The sequence below is a fragment of the Diadema antillarum genome, unplaced genomic scaffold, assembly GCF_040938485.1.
Source record: "Diadema antillarum isolate AM-2024a unplaced genomic scaffold, OU_Dant_1.0 seq00000636_RagTag, whole genome shotgun sequence".
NCBI classification, from domain to species: Eukaryota; Metazoa; Echinodermata; class Echinoidea; order Diadematoida; family Diadematidae; genus Diadema; species Diadema antillarum.
This window is the reverse complement of record NW_027271553.1, coordinates 705,230-721,127: the sequence shown is the minus strand read 5'-3', so window position 1 is coordinate 721,127 and position 15,898 is coordinate 705,230. Positions and strand designations below refer to the sequence as shown.

At 37.3% G+C, this 15,898-nt stretch overlaps 1 protein-coding gene across 1 annotated transcript; it reads right to left on the bottom strand.

Annotated features, from left to right (window-relative positions):
* Positions 1 to 268: 268 nt before the first annotated feature.
* Positions 269 to 15,251, bottom strand: LOC139736321 (uncharacterized). The gene is made up of 5 exons (XM_071647048.1): positions 15,125 to 15,251; positions 8,600 to 8,772; positions 7,927 to 7,986; positions 2,469 to 2,720; positions 269 to 663 (listed from the first exon to the last, which is right to left on the bottom strand). The coding sequence occupies exons 2-5, from the start codon at positions 8,747 to 8,749 to the stop codon at positions 580 to 582; spliced, it is 546 nt and encodes a 181-aa protein (XP_071503149.1). The 5' UTR covers positions 8,750 to 8,772; positions 15,125 to 15,251; the 3' UTR covers positions 269 to 579.
* Positions 15,252 to 15,898: the final 647 nt, after the last annotated feature.

Below are 15,898 nucleotides of genomic sequence, written 5' to 3'. Positions count from 1 at the left end.
TTTACCTTTAATTATGGTATGATAAAAGGTCAAATAAATCAGCCATTTGTTTGCTGGACATATGAAATAAAGATCTGATACAAATTAAGTCATCGCCAAATAACCAGAAGTCCCTTTTCATGGAGTTGTCCGATTTCTAACGAGATCCCAAAAATGTCTTGACTTTTATTTCTACCTCTCTAATTCAACTTTCTCTTTCCTTCTTATCTTCTTCTATCGCGGATTGCTATAACGACTAGCTACACACATCATAATCTGACTGCTTAACAGATATTATTTCTTATTCCCGCTGCACTTCTGCCGGATAAAAAGAAGACTTATCTGACAAATTGAGGAAACAAAGCTATTTATACACCATCCGGGTACTGCTTGAAACAGTATGACCTTTGACCTTATCAGCCTGCACATGCTGTCAATCACATTGGTGTGTTTCTGCGGCGATAAACCAACACGAGTCCTGCCTCGAACGATCCTCAAACAAGGATTTGCCCGTTCAGTTAACTTCTCAGAACAACTTTTTACAGTTACACGGGAAACTACTGGAGTTCTGAAAAATCACGTGTTGTGTCAATACCGCCCTCACGCGTTGTACAAATGTCCTCGTTGACGACTTGGGGAATCTCCGTGCGCCACTCGAACTGGCTCCAAAGCCAGACCGTAGCCCTGCAGAGAGAGGAAGAAAGAAAGAAAGACAGACAGACAGACAAACAGACAAACAGACAAACAAACAGACAGTTAAGCAGAGAATTAGTATACTTTTTTATAATCCTTTGGATACTGTGTTGTAACACTAATCTACCATAAGTCGTCGTCAATAAAAGGCGATTTTCACCACGATTATTGGTTGTTTCCATCCTTTTGATTTTCTAGCACGAAAATCTGGGGCATGGTAAATGATTTATGAACAGAAAAGGAAATTGCATAACTTGTCAGAGAAAGTAATGTAAACCCCCCCCCCCCCCCAAAAAAAAAAACAAAAAAAAAAAACAAAAACAAAAACAAAAACAAAAACAAAAACTAAAAATTCCACACAAATACATGAGAAACAATAAACAAACAAACAAGAGGTTTTTAAGACCACATCAACTTGTTTTGAGGCAGGACTATCCCTTTATATGCCGCGGTCATTTCCCGTCAACAAGTAATTAAATGAGAAATTTGTGCTTGCCTCTTTGGCAGATAATTATGTTGAATAGTAAATATTGTGAGTCTTTTTGCCATATTGGAAACTATGATTGTGCTTTCTCACCAAAGAGTAAATTTGCAATGAAGGAATGTTCGATTATTTCAATTGAACCTTATAATCACTCACATACAATTTCGTGCATGATTCTCAATCTTTACCGACAATCTACATGTTTCATGAGCACTCAATTCAATTCAATTTAATTGAATTCATACATTTATTCAGTAATAAAAATCGTTTCGATATGAAATGTTTACAAAATGTAACAGGTACAGTTCTGAGGAAGCCTGAGGCTTGTTAAAATAGAATGTACCCTTTAAAACAAATAATACACATATTGCAATTTACACATTAAAATACCAAATGATAAAAGGAGCACAGAGAGAATGAAACATATTAAAACAAGCACAAAATTGAAATTAACAAAAATTACCAATAACATCAAGGGAACATGGAGAGAATAAAACATACTAAGACAGAGGACAAAACAAAACAAAACAAAACAAAGAACATCACATGAAGCAAAGCAAACAAAACAGAACGAGGTATAGAACGAGACTACAAAAACACGTGTAAATAGTACGAGAAGACATTACCGATTGCAGCTTATGTAAAAAGCATGATAAAAAAATGTAATTCAAATTTCCTATTTTGACTAAAATGAGGAGAAGGCAAGAGCATATCGATTTTTTTTCTTGAAATTGTTCAGAGGCAGCTTGTTAAGATTTTCCGGAATTTCGGAGTTCCAAATATTAGATCCATGAAACCTTATCGACTGTTTTTGGGCACGAGTTGTTCGGAAACAAAATGGATAAATATTAAATTGATGCCGTGTGTTTTTTGCGTGAATTTCATTACAACGTTTGAAATAATCCATGAAAACAGATGGAAGTGTATTGTGAATAAACTTATACATAAAAATTCCAGTCTTGTACAAAACCAAATCAGACAGAGATAAGACGCCGAGGCGTCGAAATTCAAAATACACCGTTGTCTGCTTGTCTCTCTAAACGAAACCTGAAACTACTGGGGCAGAGCAATTTAAGAAAAATCATAATAAAAAAGTTTGCAAATAATGAATGTATATTATTTCACGTTTACATCTCTCCATCCTTCCCGGGTTTTTTTTTTTTTTTGTATAGAAAGTAAAGTATAGTTAGTATGTGGGTCAACCGCATGCAGTCACGATGATAGCATAGCTGGCGATTGGATAACTCATAGAGTACAGCTTATTGCCACTGTGGCTAACATTAATGAAGATATCAGCAAACATCAGTGTCACCTTCTTAGTGGGTGCTTTCTCACAGCAGCAGTTCAACCAGGTGGCATAGCAAGAGGTAATTAGTAGACAGAGGCCGAACACTAGGGTACACGTGTGGATCGCCAGACCTGTGGCGTTCAGTGTTTTCTCTCGATCGTCCGACTCGGACACGGCGAGGTCGTACTCAGCCATCCAGGCGATTCCGCCGATGATGGCCAGACTCGCCATGCTGGCCAACATGGCGACGACGCTGAGGACGAAGAAGAAAACTCCCTGCGACACAATACGAAAGGGTGAACGAAACAGTCAAGGGGAAGAAAATAGTGTAGGCAAAGATTAAAAGAGAGTATGAAAGACTCAAGGCCCAATAGATATGAAGCGTTCGATCTCAAAACGAGTTTACTCGATTCTTATCAAGTTGAGATCTTCACAAAGTAGCCTGCTAAAAACAAAAACAAAAAATAAAAACTAAAAATACTAGACACTGCTACTGTATGAATGTTGGCATCAGTAATGGATAGAGTGTGTTTGACGCATGGTATGGATTTGGTTGAGATGGGGATTCACGTTTTAACTTTTTTGTTGCAATATTATGGTAAACCATTATATGAAATATCAAAAGCAAACAATTCTAAGAGAAATAAAATGTTGATTTTATGAAAATTGGTTTGAAATGGCTGAGATATTACACAACAGAGAGGTATTCATAAAAGGTGAGACCCACATGCTATTAAGAGCAATTAATAACTTGTTTTAACTATCTGAAGATGTTAGGAAGTTAGACAGTTGCGTTATCTAAAAAAAAAACAGTGACACTATATTTTGCTCCACTCTATCACAATCACCTTTGAACTGTAAGGCAACATTACAACCATGTGATCACGTTGCCTGCTTCCTGATTCATTCATATGGTAAATAGGCATAATTCCTGTCAGTCAGTCAGATGAGACCGCCATGTCTTTTTGTCCAAATTGCTCAAGTATTTCAATCCCGACTCTGATGTTTTACAAGCTTTGTTTGCATTCTGTCTCCCTGCTGCAAGTTTCCATGTAAAGAGAAATCCCACCCTGATATCTTGCTGGAAAGAACATGGTACCCACAGTGTGAAACACGGTGTGAAGCACAGTTTGATCATTATTGTGAACACAGTGTGGAATCTCTTCAAAGTGTTAAATTCGAGCATTTTACCAATGTGAACACAATGTCATGTTGAATCATCAATTCTCAGTGTGAAACAGAACATTCGTGTGAACTCTCTGTAAAAGAAAAAAAAATACCACAGTTTGAAATCACTTTCACACTGTTAAATTCGAGCATTTTAATAAATATGAACACACTGTAAATCATCAATTCAGTATAAAACAGAACATTTACTATTTCAACACTCTGTGAAAAAACACACATCAGTGAGATATAATCATCTTTACACTCTTAAAATTCGAGCGTTTTCACTATAAGCCGACTATGTGAGCACATTGTGACCACATGTATACCCACTGGCACTGTGGGACGCTGTGTTCTTTCCAGCAGTAAATATGGGTGCTTTGCATTTCAACAGAAAAATCAGGACAGCAGGTCAGTGAAAGTTAAGGGGAAATAGACATACGCACAAAGAAGAAAGTGATGAACTGTCAAAATGTATAGAGCAATACAAAATTGCAATTCTGTGTGACATAGAAAATGAGCAGCTCTTCTTTCTGTTTGTATACACACACACACACACACACACACACACACACACACACAAGAGTCTAAATCTTCAATTCTGTTCTTGGAATGGAACAAAAGTGGTACATTTTGCACGTCCTCCTAGGCTGCGATAAGTTGTGTCTGTGCAAAAAAAAAAAAAAAAAAAAAGTTGGAGAAAAAAAAAGTTTGCGTATAAAACGATTGGAGAGCTGTATAACACTTATACGGCACACAAAAATGCGACTTTCTCTTACTCTTTTAGAATGCACAGTTCATGATTGTGTGTGTGTGTGTGTCCGATTATTCCCATCACCCCCCCCCCCCCCAAAAACAAAACAAAACAAAACAAAACAAAACAAAACAAAACAAAACAAGTTTTTATACAAAGCAACACAATAAAATGATGGACTTTCCAGTTTAGTACCCTTGTAGAAATGTTCTGAGTTTACATGTAATATTGAAACTATGGATTCGGGTTTATTTTTCCCTATATATAATGAAGAAAGCGAACGGGGGCTTTATTTGTCTCTACAGCTCGTAAAACGGTCATGATAGTCAGCAAAACAGGTCTCCCCGTCTTGGGACGTCCACCGCTAAAATGATGAATGTTGACAGGGTGAAATATTTGACTTAGGCGATCCAAAAACACGATCTTGTTTATCTTACTGGGGGCAGATACAGAAGACCTAACTCGGTGGCTTGTTGTTTCACTTCCCTTTATAGCTGGATATTTCTTTATGTATGACCCTACATCACAAAACCAACAAAAAGTCGCAGAACATGGATTTTTAGCTAAGGGCAGATTCTGAAAGAGCAGACTCTAAGCTTGAGAATGTTGTATAACTCAATTCAAATGGACTCCCCTAACCTATCTAAATACTGGAAAGAAAGCACACACGCTGGAAAAGTGTGAACTGAGAAAAGAGGCTCTGAAGTACAGTGTCTATGCAAGCGCTTTCAAATCTTTTAATACCAAGCCGTGCGAGCCGTTTGATGAAAGGCATGTTTTACAAACTCATTCTGTCCATGACTAATGCCAACTTCCAAAGAATTAGCGCTAAATTTTCAAAGGGTAATAGACTTAGAAGTGAAGAGTGTGCAAAGGATTTCAAGAAATGAAAAGGGGCCTCTAAGAAATACCTGATCACTCTGCTCTCCCCAAAAAAAGGGTTGTAGAAAAACTGCTGAAAACACACTTTCCTATTCATGTTATGATCCCAAACTGAAGAATAGGATAGCTCTCTCAGAAAATATGAAAAACTCAAGATTGACTCAGTTGACCCATTTCACCTTTTTTGAGTCTTCATCAATGCATGTAAAATCAAGGGTGCGACTTTTTGTTGGTTTTGTGATGCACGGTCACATTTTGTTTTGTTTTTTTGTTTTTTTGTTTTTTTTTTCGGCGAGGAGCTGTCTCATTCTTTATGTGGAGTAGACCTGGTGTGAAGCATACTTTGTTATCCCACACAATGGTACCCTAAGCCATACATCTGAGAAACCATTCTTGAAAACTGATGATGATGGTAAACTGTGTCTTTTAGATTGAACAGGACTGGACCAGGTATTGAATCAAAGTACAGAAATTTACTTCGGATATGATGCACTTACTTTTCTTAGTTAGAGAAGAAAGCTGAGGAATTTATTATATTGCAGATTGAAAACATACATTTGATATATTGTTTCTATTTGTAGGACAGTGCAGCATAATAGCAATGAAGGGACATTCCAGGTGATTTTCATAATTTCACATTATGTAGTACATAAATCAACAGCTCCATGTATGGATTTGTGGAATTTATTGTGGTTCTTGAGCAGAGAAACAATACTTTGAAAAACCTTAAACGAATGACACTGAACACGGCTGATGACATAGGAGATTCACATATTCCAGAAATGTAGCAGTGTAATTATTCCATTACAATACCGCTTGCTTGCGAGTTCACCTGTGTATAATCTATGCATGCCTTCTTCCTTTGTTCTGCTTCCAAGAGCCCCAAGTCATGCATTCTAATGGGAACCTGCCATGTCATCATCCTTGTTCATTACAATTTGTTATCAATTTCGAAAATATTCTTATTTTTCATCCCAACTATTAAATACTGAAACTCTGTCCTCAGTATAACTAATTTATAGTGGTTCAAATGTAAAAATATGAAAATCATCCGGAGGTCTCCTTTGAGAGTTCTTGCAGTGTAACAGAATATATAGAGATTATTTCTGAGGTCAACAAATAACATGATATTTATCATTATTAAAAGAAAGAATTTAAGATTAAACATTTCACTATGAAATACAATACAGAACTGATGTTCTATGGCACGCAAAATACATGAAAATGATAATTATGCTTCAATTGATGCTATCGGCACATCAGTTTAATCAATAGCAAATCTTGTCTCCTTCGTTCACTCATTATCATATTTAATTTCTTTTTAAGGAAAGATTTGTAGCCCAGCTTGATCATCAGGCTCTCTTAACCCTTGCTGCACCAATAGGTCAAATGTGCACAAAATTCACACAAACCTTTGGGCAGGTGAGATTATGTGGTAAGCAGAGGGTTAGAGCAAGGTATGCGTGGTGTGTAGGCATAGACGTGCTAGTCCTTTGTGATAATAATCCCCCTCCCTCTCACACACACACACAAAAAAAACATGCAACAGGACCTTTCGTAATGATAACTTGCCGTAAATAAATCCGAATACACTTTTAGGGTATGAAACTAAAATTCATTGCCAACGTCTTGCAGAAAACCCCATCCGATTTGCTTCAGTGGCAAAAGAGAAATGAGGATTTTTGTATAGAGCATGTCAGGAATCCCTTCCATCCAAGTTCTGTCCATTGTGTTCACAAATTAATATGCAGTTCCAAGAGCATTCAATTGCTAAACTTTGAAGAATAACACCCATGACATGCTTCACAACGATTCACATTTCCCTGTGACCATTTAAGCAAATTGAATGGGGTTTTCTGCGAAATATAGGTAAGATGTTGTATTTTTACACCCTGATATAGCATTTATTTATTTATTTATTTATTTATTTATTTATTCATTGCAATTCTTTATCCAGAGTAGCCTGATCAGCATGAGATATATAAACAGGATAAACTATTACATTTCAAAACAGTATAAAGTAATCACACACATCAAGTATATAAATAAAATAATATCATACAATCATACAGATTTAAAATAGACTAACTGCCGGTCTTCCTCAGGGCTCTGTTTTCGTAAAAATCCATGAAACATGAACAACAACATCCACAACGGTAACAACACCAACAATAAGAAAACAATTTGTTTAAAAATAGATAATTGTGGCAGATCAGCACGGGACACGTAATACAGTCAAATATAAAAATGAAGTGAACGCACATGTACAAACACCTGGAAACACGATAAGACAAAATAACATCTAGAAAAAGGAAAGGAAATGATTCAGTATTTCCTATTAGGCGGCTGCAACTCATCCCGCTGTTCTACCGCGAGGTAATGTTTGTTATAAACAGGGGTCCCATTGATTATCAGTACAAGGTTTTTAATTGCCCTCAACACACTTTACAATCAGTTCATTCAATCATGCAACATCTGCTCCTCACAGGGATAAAATATTTATATAGTATGGAGACATATTGCTATAAAATATAGCATGGAGACAGAGTAATCATATTGGAAGTTATCGATGTGCAAAAATCTTATAGTATTTTTTTTAGAGGGACACGTAACTGCTTCTGTAGAACGCCTGCATTGTGTTTGTATATAGCTGAACTCGCATTGCTATGATCTACTCACCATGACGACCTCCTTGTAATGTCTCACCATACAGATTCCGAATATACCAGTCAGGACCGCCTGTCGGTCAGAATGAGACAGAAATAACTTTCAGACTTAAGCCATTTTTTAGAACTTCGAAAAATAAAAGTGCACAGCAGTGCACTCCCGTTATAACGAACACGGTTATAACGAAATTCCGGTTACATCGAAGTGAAATTTAGGACCGCAACCTTATCAACACTATGTATTTCTGTTGTTGATTCATTCGGTTATAACGAAATTTCGATAAAAAGAGAGAAATTGTCGGTTTCGAGGACTTCATTAAAATAGGAGTCTATACTGCACACTTTCTTTGTTAAGAGTTCAGTCAGGAAACAAATAAGAGGTGTTGTTGGAAGAGTTGGAAACTTAAAAGACAGCAAGTATGAACACACAGACAGGAAATAAACTGAGGAAAACTGTACGAAGATATTCTCTCCTTTGTACATAATACAGTTTTAAAATAATAAGTAAACCAGAGTCAATCATACAGAGCGCCACCACCGGTAAAAAGAGAACAGAGAGGAAGATAGTTGAGTGGAAAAAGAAACATCAAAAATACAAAATCATTCAAAAACTGTATACGAAAGGTTATTACGCTAAAATGATGAATACATAAATTTAAGCAAATAAATAAATAAATCTAACTCACCATCAAGCCGCTCCATCCGGGAGCAGCGTAGGTTGCTGCTTTGTCGGCATAGCAACCAAACTCACAACTAACTGCGAATGTGATTTGTATCAAACCAAGAACCAGCATCGCGATGCTGACGTTGAGGGCGTTGGAGTAGACGTACGCCATATTGGGGTCGTAACCAGGGGGGTCTGGAAGTGAGAAAAAAAAAATAATATTCATGTGAAGTTATATCATACATAAAAGTAATTATGATTTAAAAATCTACGTTTATTCATTTTTCTGTTTAAGGTAAACCACATGAACCCTGTCCGGTTGGCCCCTACTAAGGGGTGTTGGACAGTATACACGAAGAAGAAGAAATACGCCAGTTCACAGTTAGCACTAGTCTGCAATGACCTCTCCAACCACGGACTTTGGAAATCATGGAATGTATAGTCTTCACAAAAAAAAAATCGAAAACGACCATGTTGGAAGTGGTAATTCACATGCCAGTGCTGCATGAATGGCTTTTGTTAACGTTGCTAAAAAGAATGCAAATTAACCTGGAAATACCAGTCTACACCTGGTTCATTTCTTTATAACATAACTATGTTGTCATGAAGCTCTATCCAGGTTTTGAATACCTCAGTGGGTTGCAAATCCATTTCAAGAGAAATTCTGCAATGAGCTTTTATCTGCACATGCTCAGATTAGAACTGTGAACTGGCTTATTGCACAAAGTATGACAAAAAGCAAGAATTAATACACCATCCATTAATGAGATTAGTTTAGATTTGACAAAAAGAGAGGAAAACAAACAAACGAACAAACAAACAAAGTCCCCCAAGTCACGCTGCTTCCACAACTTTCCCTCTGGTCGAAAGTTCGTCACGCTTTTCGTTTATCTCCCTCTTTATACCATTATTCTATCTCATCGGTCAAGCATCGGTCAAGCATCGGTCAAGCGACCCACAATTCCAACTTTGTTCAAACGGCACATGGTTCACTCGCTTCCATACACGTACATCTATGGAGACACATGCATCCAATGTCATATATTTTTCCAGCCAAATTTATGTCTACATCTGGCATCGAAATGACATTAGTCGTACACACAAACAGCAAACATACCAATTATAATGGAGGAATAAAAAAAAAACACATTATATAGGATACTCGTTAATAGTGATTCCTTGAATACCAATAACTCAAAGATTTGATTTACAAAGAAACATCCATCAAGATCATGCTTGAGACATTCATATACGAAGGGATACATGAAAAAAAGGATATTTTCACAACAAATCTTTTCTGACACATTTTATAGTCTTTCAAGTTGTCGTAAAAATTGTGTTGGACATCCCTTAGATATCAGAAAGGCTACAATATCACACAATCAACCATGATGATAACATCAGCTTTGAGGGAAAAAGGAACGATGCAAGAGCCGCACCCAAATTGTGAATACAGAATAGGAACGTCCGTTTAGACTAACTACATGTCCCCCACATTTCTCGTACCGAAGTCACCAATAGACTATAAGGAAGAGGTCACCTTTAGTCTGGTATCTGAGATCGTCTTTCACATACCACACGAGTCCCAATCACAGCTAACACGCTCTCTGCACAGATATCACGTACATCCCTTCAATCAAGGAAGCTGTCTGCAAAGTGCATGTAAAATGCAAGAGCGTCTAGCAGACGTCTTAATATACAGACATAGGACTGTCTGTGTGTGCGTCATGGTGGGGAAACACACACATCAGAATTAGTGATCTGTATGAAAACCACAGTTTGGGTTCACTCATCAGAAAAGGAGAATATAGAATAAAAGTGTGGTTTTTGATCTCCCGTAAGATGGCTTGTTTGCTTGAATGTGAGCTAACAAAAGATCGAGGCCAACCCGTGCCGCACTTCATTGTTACGTCACAATAGCGTGAAGGTTCTTTCACGCTACAGTTAGCTATCTTGTGTATAGATTGAGGTGGGTCCATGTCTGCAACTGCCGGCTGTGATGTGAGGTATCAATACATGTATTCGAAAATGTAGAATTGGACGACATGCCGAGCCAGGGGCCTGTTTCATAAAACTTGCCATCAGTGACAAGTTGTCATAGATTGACAAGCTACTGAAATCCTCACATCTGATTGGCTGAGAGCAAATTTGTCATAGAAATGTGGCAGTTGTCACTGATGACAAGTTTTATGAAACAGGCCCCAGGTCTTCGTGTAGGTATATCCTACATAATAATAGCAGGACGCGCGTACAAATTGTAGAGCACACACACACACACACACGCAAGACACACGACACAATACGCATTGCTTATAGGTCCTATGTGCTTAGCTACTTAATGGTAATCATCTAACTTTTTCTCAATGCTCAAACTTCAAGTAAATGTTGGTAAATGTGTTTATTTTGTAATATCACAACAATACTTGAGACAAATAGCATAATCTATTCCATTTTCGATCAATTTTATTGTCAGATTTGGTAATTTGAACATTTTTTGACTACAAACTTCAGCTTTATCTTCGAGTAAAAAAAAAGAAACTTTAAGAACAGTTTTCTGAAGCCTGTGGAGTAAAAACATTATATCTGGATGTAGTGATAACTGGCATTTCTGGAGAACAATAGTTGTCAGAAATGCATGTAATGGTTAAGTACCCGCCGTGGCAGCCATAACACAATCAATCTCGATCAGTAATTTCTATTACAAGGGAGGTGAACGATTCCTCCCTGCTATTACTGAATTCGTGTGTCATTAGTATTTTGGACTGACCCACTGATCTCCACAGGAAGTATCTAGATATTTCACAGTTCAATCACTTTGAAGCCACCGCGCCCGCCATCTTACCATGCATTTTACCCATGCATATAATGTGGTTTGCGTATGGAGCTCATGGCGTCACGTGATCTTGATCTTAGTGGTAGTCTGTTTGAAAACGCGATCCCCACAGAGTTTGCGTGGTAAGATGGCGCCGCGACGGCTTCACTCGTGTTAGAGCGTGAATGGGTCCGTGAGATTTCCAGATATCTCCAATACAGGAGTCACTTAGGAAGTATTTAGATATTTCATTGACCCATACACGCTGTAGAGATCAATGGTCAAACCATATGATTACAACGCCATGGTTCGATCAAGGAGCTTTTAAAATCCGACATGAGAGACAACTCAGGCTGTGTTGTAGATTCTGATAAGAATTATTATGTCTCACCCCCCACTGCCCATTGTTTATGCCCGGCACTTGCGGCGCCACACTATTCCATGAGTCTAGTGGTGAAACATACTGGTGTACTGAGCGTGACATTCTGAATAGCGGTTCAACAAGATACAATGTGTGGATAGACAACAGTCTCTATTCAACAACATGATCTATCAACTGAAAATACATGACACGATGAAAGAAGAGTAGAGTATGGATGATGGCTTATGTGGTTAGGATAACTGCGGAATCCGACTTCCCCACCACTGAACTGTCATTGAATGTATTCATTCTGTTCGCTGTTTTCTATGTTTCAGCCATAACTGGAGGTGTGTGTGTGTGACTCCTTGCATCAAATCTCACTAAATCATCTTTCCTTCTTATTCATATGCAAGATTATGTTTCGATATGATTATCATAATATGTGTAAGGCGCTTAGAAACCATGTATTAAGCGCGGTAAAAATGCTAATTATTATTATTATTATTATTATTATTATAGAACCTCCTCCCGATTTGACTAACGTAACTCAATGTTTTAAAATCGAATAAGATCTATTATAGGTTCTGATGGTCCAATATCTTGATTCAATAATTATGGATAGTGAATAAAGTGACAAGATTACCGAATAACTGACGAAAGACTATGACCTTACAATATAAAGCAGGTGATCTTACAGTGAGCAATGGTCAGTTGTCACCATATAATTATGAACCACAGACATTCCAAAACATGATAAGAGCAATCGCAAGAAGCCAAGCAGAATGTCGGAATCCAAATGCATGTGCTGCACAACTAATTAATGTATATTGTTAATTTGTTTGAATTCATGAATACACATTTACTTGTCATTCTATTCCAATATACACCCACTTCATACATGACATTAATAACATCTTTTTCACGAAGACATATCTGCGTGTCGCAGTTATAAAGGTGTGCAGTGACCTTTATATGCACATTCTAAATGGAAACTGGTTTATATTTGAAGAAAAAACAGTTTAATATTGAGTAGTTAAGATGCTTTACAGAACAGTCCAGTGACCGATTAGTCAGATGTGTGTGTTCCCCCAAATCTAGACAATCCGTTCTATCTTAACATTCCTCTGAAGAATTTATATAAACCAATGATATTTAAGTTGCTCAGTTTATCTTTGATATTCTGTATGCTTTCTCCTCAAACCAAATAAAACCTCTCTTATTCAGCTGAAATAACTGACTGGTTGGGTCACTGTAGATTGACTAATCGGATTAAAAATCTATTCTTGGAAATTATTGTGAGTGGCTGAAGAAAGGCACGTAACGACTTCATTTGTTTGGATTAACGCTTTTTATGAACAAATCTCAAAATACGACATTGTATGCAGACAGATTGGTAAAGCCGAAGTTAATCATATCACATGCTTTGTAGGTAGATGATTCTTATCGTGAAATCCAAAAAGGTGTGGACAGTTTAAAAAAAAAAAAATCGCTAGTATTAGACATTTCCACAAAAGGAAATGTAAAACCCCCGAGATAAGTCATTTCATGTAAAGCTCTTTACAGTAACACGTTAAAGGACAAGTTCACCTTCATTAACATAAGGATTAAGAGAATGCAGCAATATTAGTAGAACACATCAGTGAAAGTTTGAGGAAAATTGGACAATCGATGCAGAAGTTATGAATTTTTAAAACTTTTGTGTTGGAACCGCTGGATGAGGAGACTAATGAGGCTCGTGATGTCACATGAGTACAACAGTATAAAGAAAATGTAAAGAAAATTCAACATATTTTCACTTTTTTTCACATAATAAAAGAGCACTTGACTTGCCTCTTTCTAAAGGCAATGGGAATAATATTACCCATAACATATGTCAGTAACGAGTCAAGGGAATGTGTACTTTTTTCGAAAAATGAAATTTTGTGAAATTCTCTTTCTATTTTCCTTATATTGTTGTACGCATGTGACATCATACACTGCAGTAGTCTTCTCATCCAGCGGTGACTGCACAAAAACTTCAAAAATTGATAACTTTTGAACAGAATATCCGATTTTCCTCAAACTTTCAATGATGTGTTCTACTAATATTGCTACATTCTCTCAATCCTTATATTAATGAAGGTGAACTTGTCCTTTAACACTTTATGCGCTAAAACAATATACTGTATAAACTATAATTTTGACAACTGTGGTGCTTCAAACAACGTCTAACCAGAAATGCTGCCTTTTCAGCAAGTCTTTGTTGCTGACCACAGACTAGATCCGATGTTATGTGTTGCGATTTCATGACGTCATTATTAGCTTTTCTAAGATTTGACGGCATAGTTAGAGGTAATGCCTTTATTATGACCATTTTTCATCATCATAATCAGTTAACAGTTCGTGATTTGAAATGATGGTTACTTTGTCTTTTTTATTTTCAATCCCAAATAAATGATTTGTCCTAAAGAATTATAGAAAAAACAACTGCAGCAAATCGACAGTGGTATGTGGAGTAAAATAAGCTGTTCAATATAGCGCGGTTAAAGGGCTCGTATAGTTTTGGTTGGGATCTAACTTCAGGTTTTCAACATTTTTGGGTAAGATAATGAGAAACCTCTTATGAAATATGAAAGAGCATATTAATTCCAAGAAGAATTCAACATTTATTTGATAACAATTGGTTACGAAATGGCTGAGATACCCAAAACAGAGCAATACTAATAAAATGTGGGACCCACACTTTATTACAATCGTTTTGTTTTACTTTGTTTTTGGATGTCTCAGCCATTCCTAAACCGATTTTCATCAAATAAACTTTAAATTCCTCTTAAAATGGCATGCTCTGTACCATGTCATAAGTGGTTTCTTGGTATCTCGCAAAAAGTTAAAAGTCAAATCCTCAGCTCCACCAATATAATACTGTACCATCCCTTTAAGTCCAAGCAAATCGTGTGCATCACGCTCTGATTTCATTTTGGGCGTTCATCGAACTTTGCGTATCGTTTTCTTATATCTCACCCTACCTATCAATGTCTGAAGCGTACATGATTTTTTTTTTTTTTTTGGGGGGGGGGTGCATATAAAAGGATTGACTGCTTCATTATTGATGACAATATCTCAAAGGTTATGATAACCTCTAAACATTTCAGAACAGAAGAGATTACACCTTGGTCTCTTAAACACGTTCTTCAGGGAAATTATTTTGCTGGTACCAACCCCTCAGATAGGTGTGACATTAATAATTATACACGGTCAATGCTACATACAAAATGCTGATTTAAAGTCAGTGAGTACAAACTCCTGGTGTATGTATCAGGTGGTTACTGTTAATTATGCACGACAAATTGCCGTGGACTGTATGCCAGACAAGACAAAATCAAAAACGCACTCACCAGTATGCACGTTTCTGCAATTAGTTCTGATTGGTTGTTAGTTGAATGATGTCACTAATAATATGCACGTGAAAGACAGGTGCGAATGGTGGAGAACTTTCGGAGAATGGGGAGCGCGGATATTTGGGGCCCTGGTCGACAGTCTGTGCCCAAAAATCTGTAGAACGCTATTTTAGTGCCAGGTTAAAACGCTTTGACTGGAATCTGTTGAATCGAAATAGCAAGCGCCATCCAAGCGTAAAAATCCGAAGCTTGTCTTACGAGCCGGGCAAATTGCGGGTAAAGTAACTTGATTTTAACTGCAGGTACCCGGCTATTGGATATAGCTGGTCTCACTGATACCAGTCACCAGTCAAAGTTTGTGATAAGATGCGAAGACGAGATAAAGCAGACTGTCGCTGCTTGAGACAGACTTGCTCCTCATAGCTCTATCCGGGAGAAGGAGACGGACATAGCTGGAAGGTTAATCATAAATACCAGCAGGCTACAAGAGCAGGGCCAACTCCAGCTCACGCAGCATGAAGGAACCTAGCCCGAGGTGACAGACGTGATGACTATGAAATAGAACACTGAAAGGAATTGAATAGGAATAAAAGCGTGCACGGCTGTTTACATCAATGCTATACAAACACACAAGATGAAAGATAGTTGTTCATACGGACGGGACACTGGATTTGAGGCTATGATCGTGGGAAAGTTTGTTCGGATGTTATGCACACTTAGCCTTGTCCCAGTCGTTGATCATTCGAAATCGCACACTGAAAATAATAAATG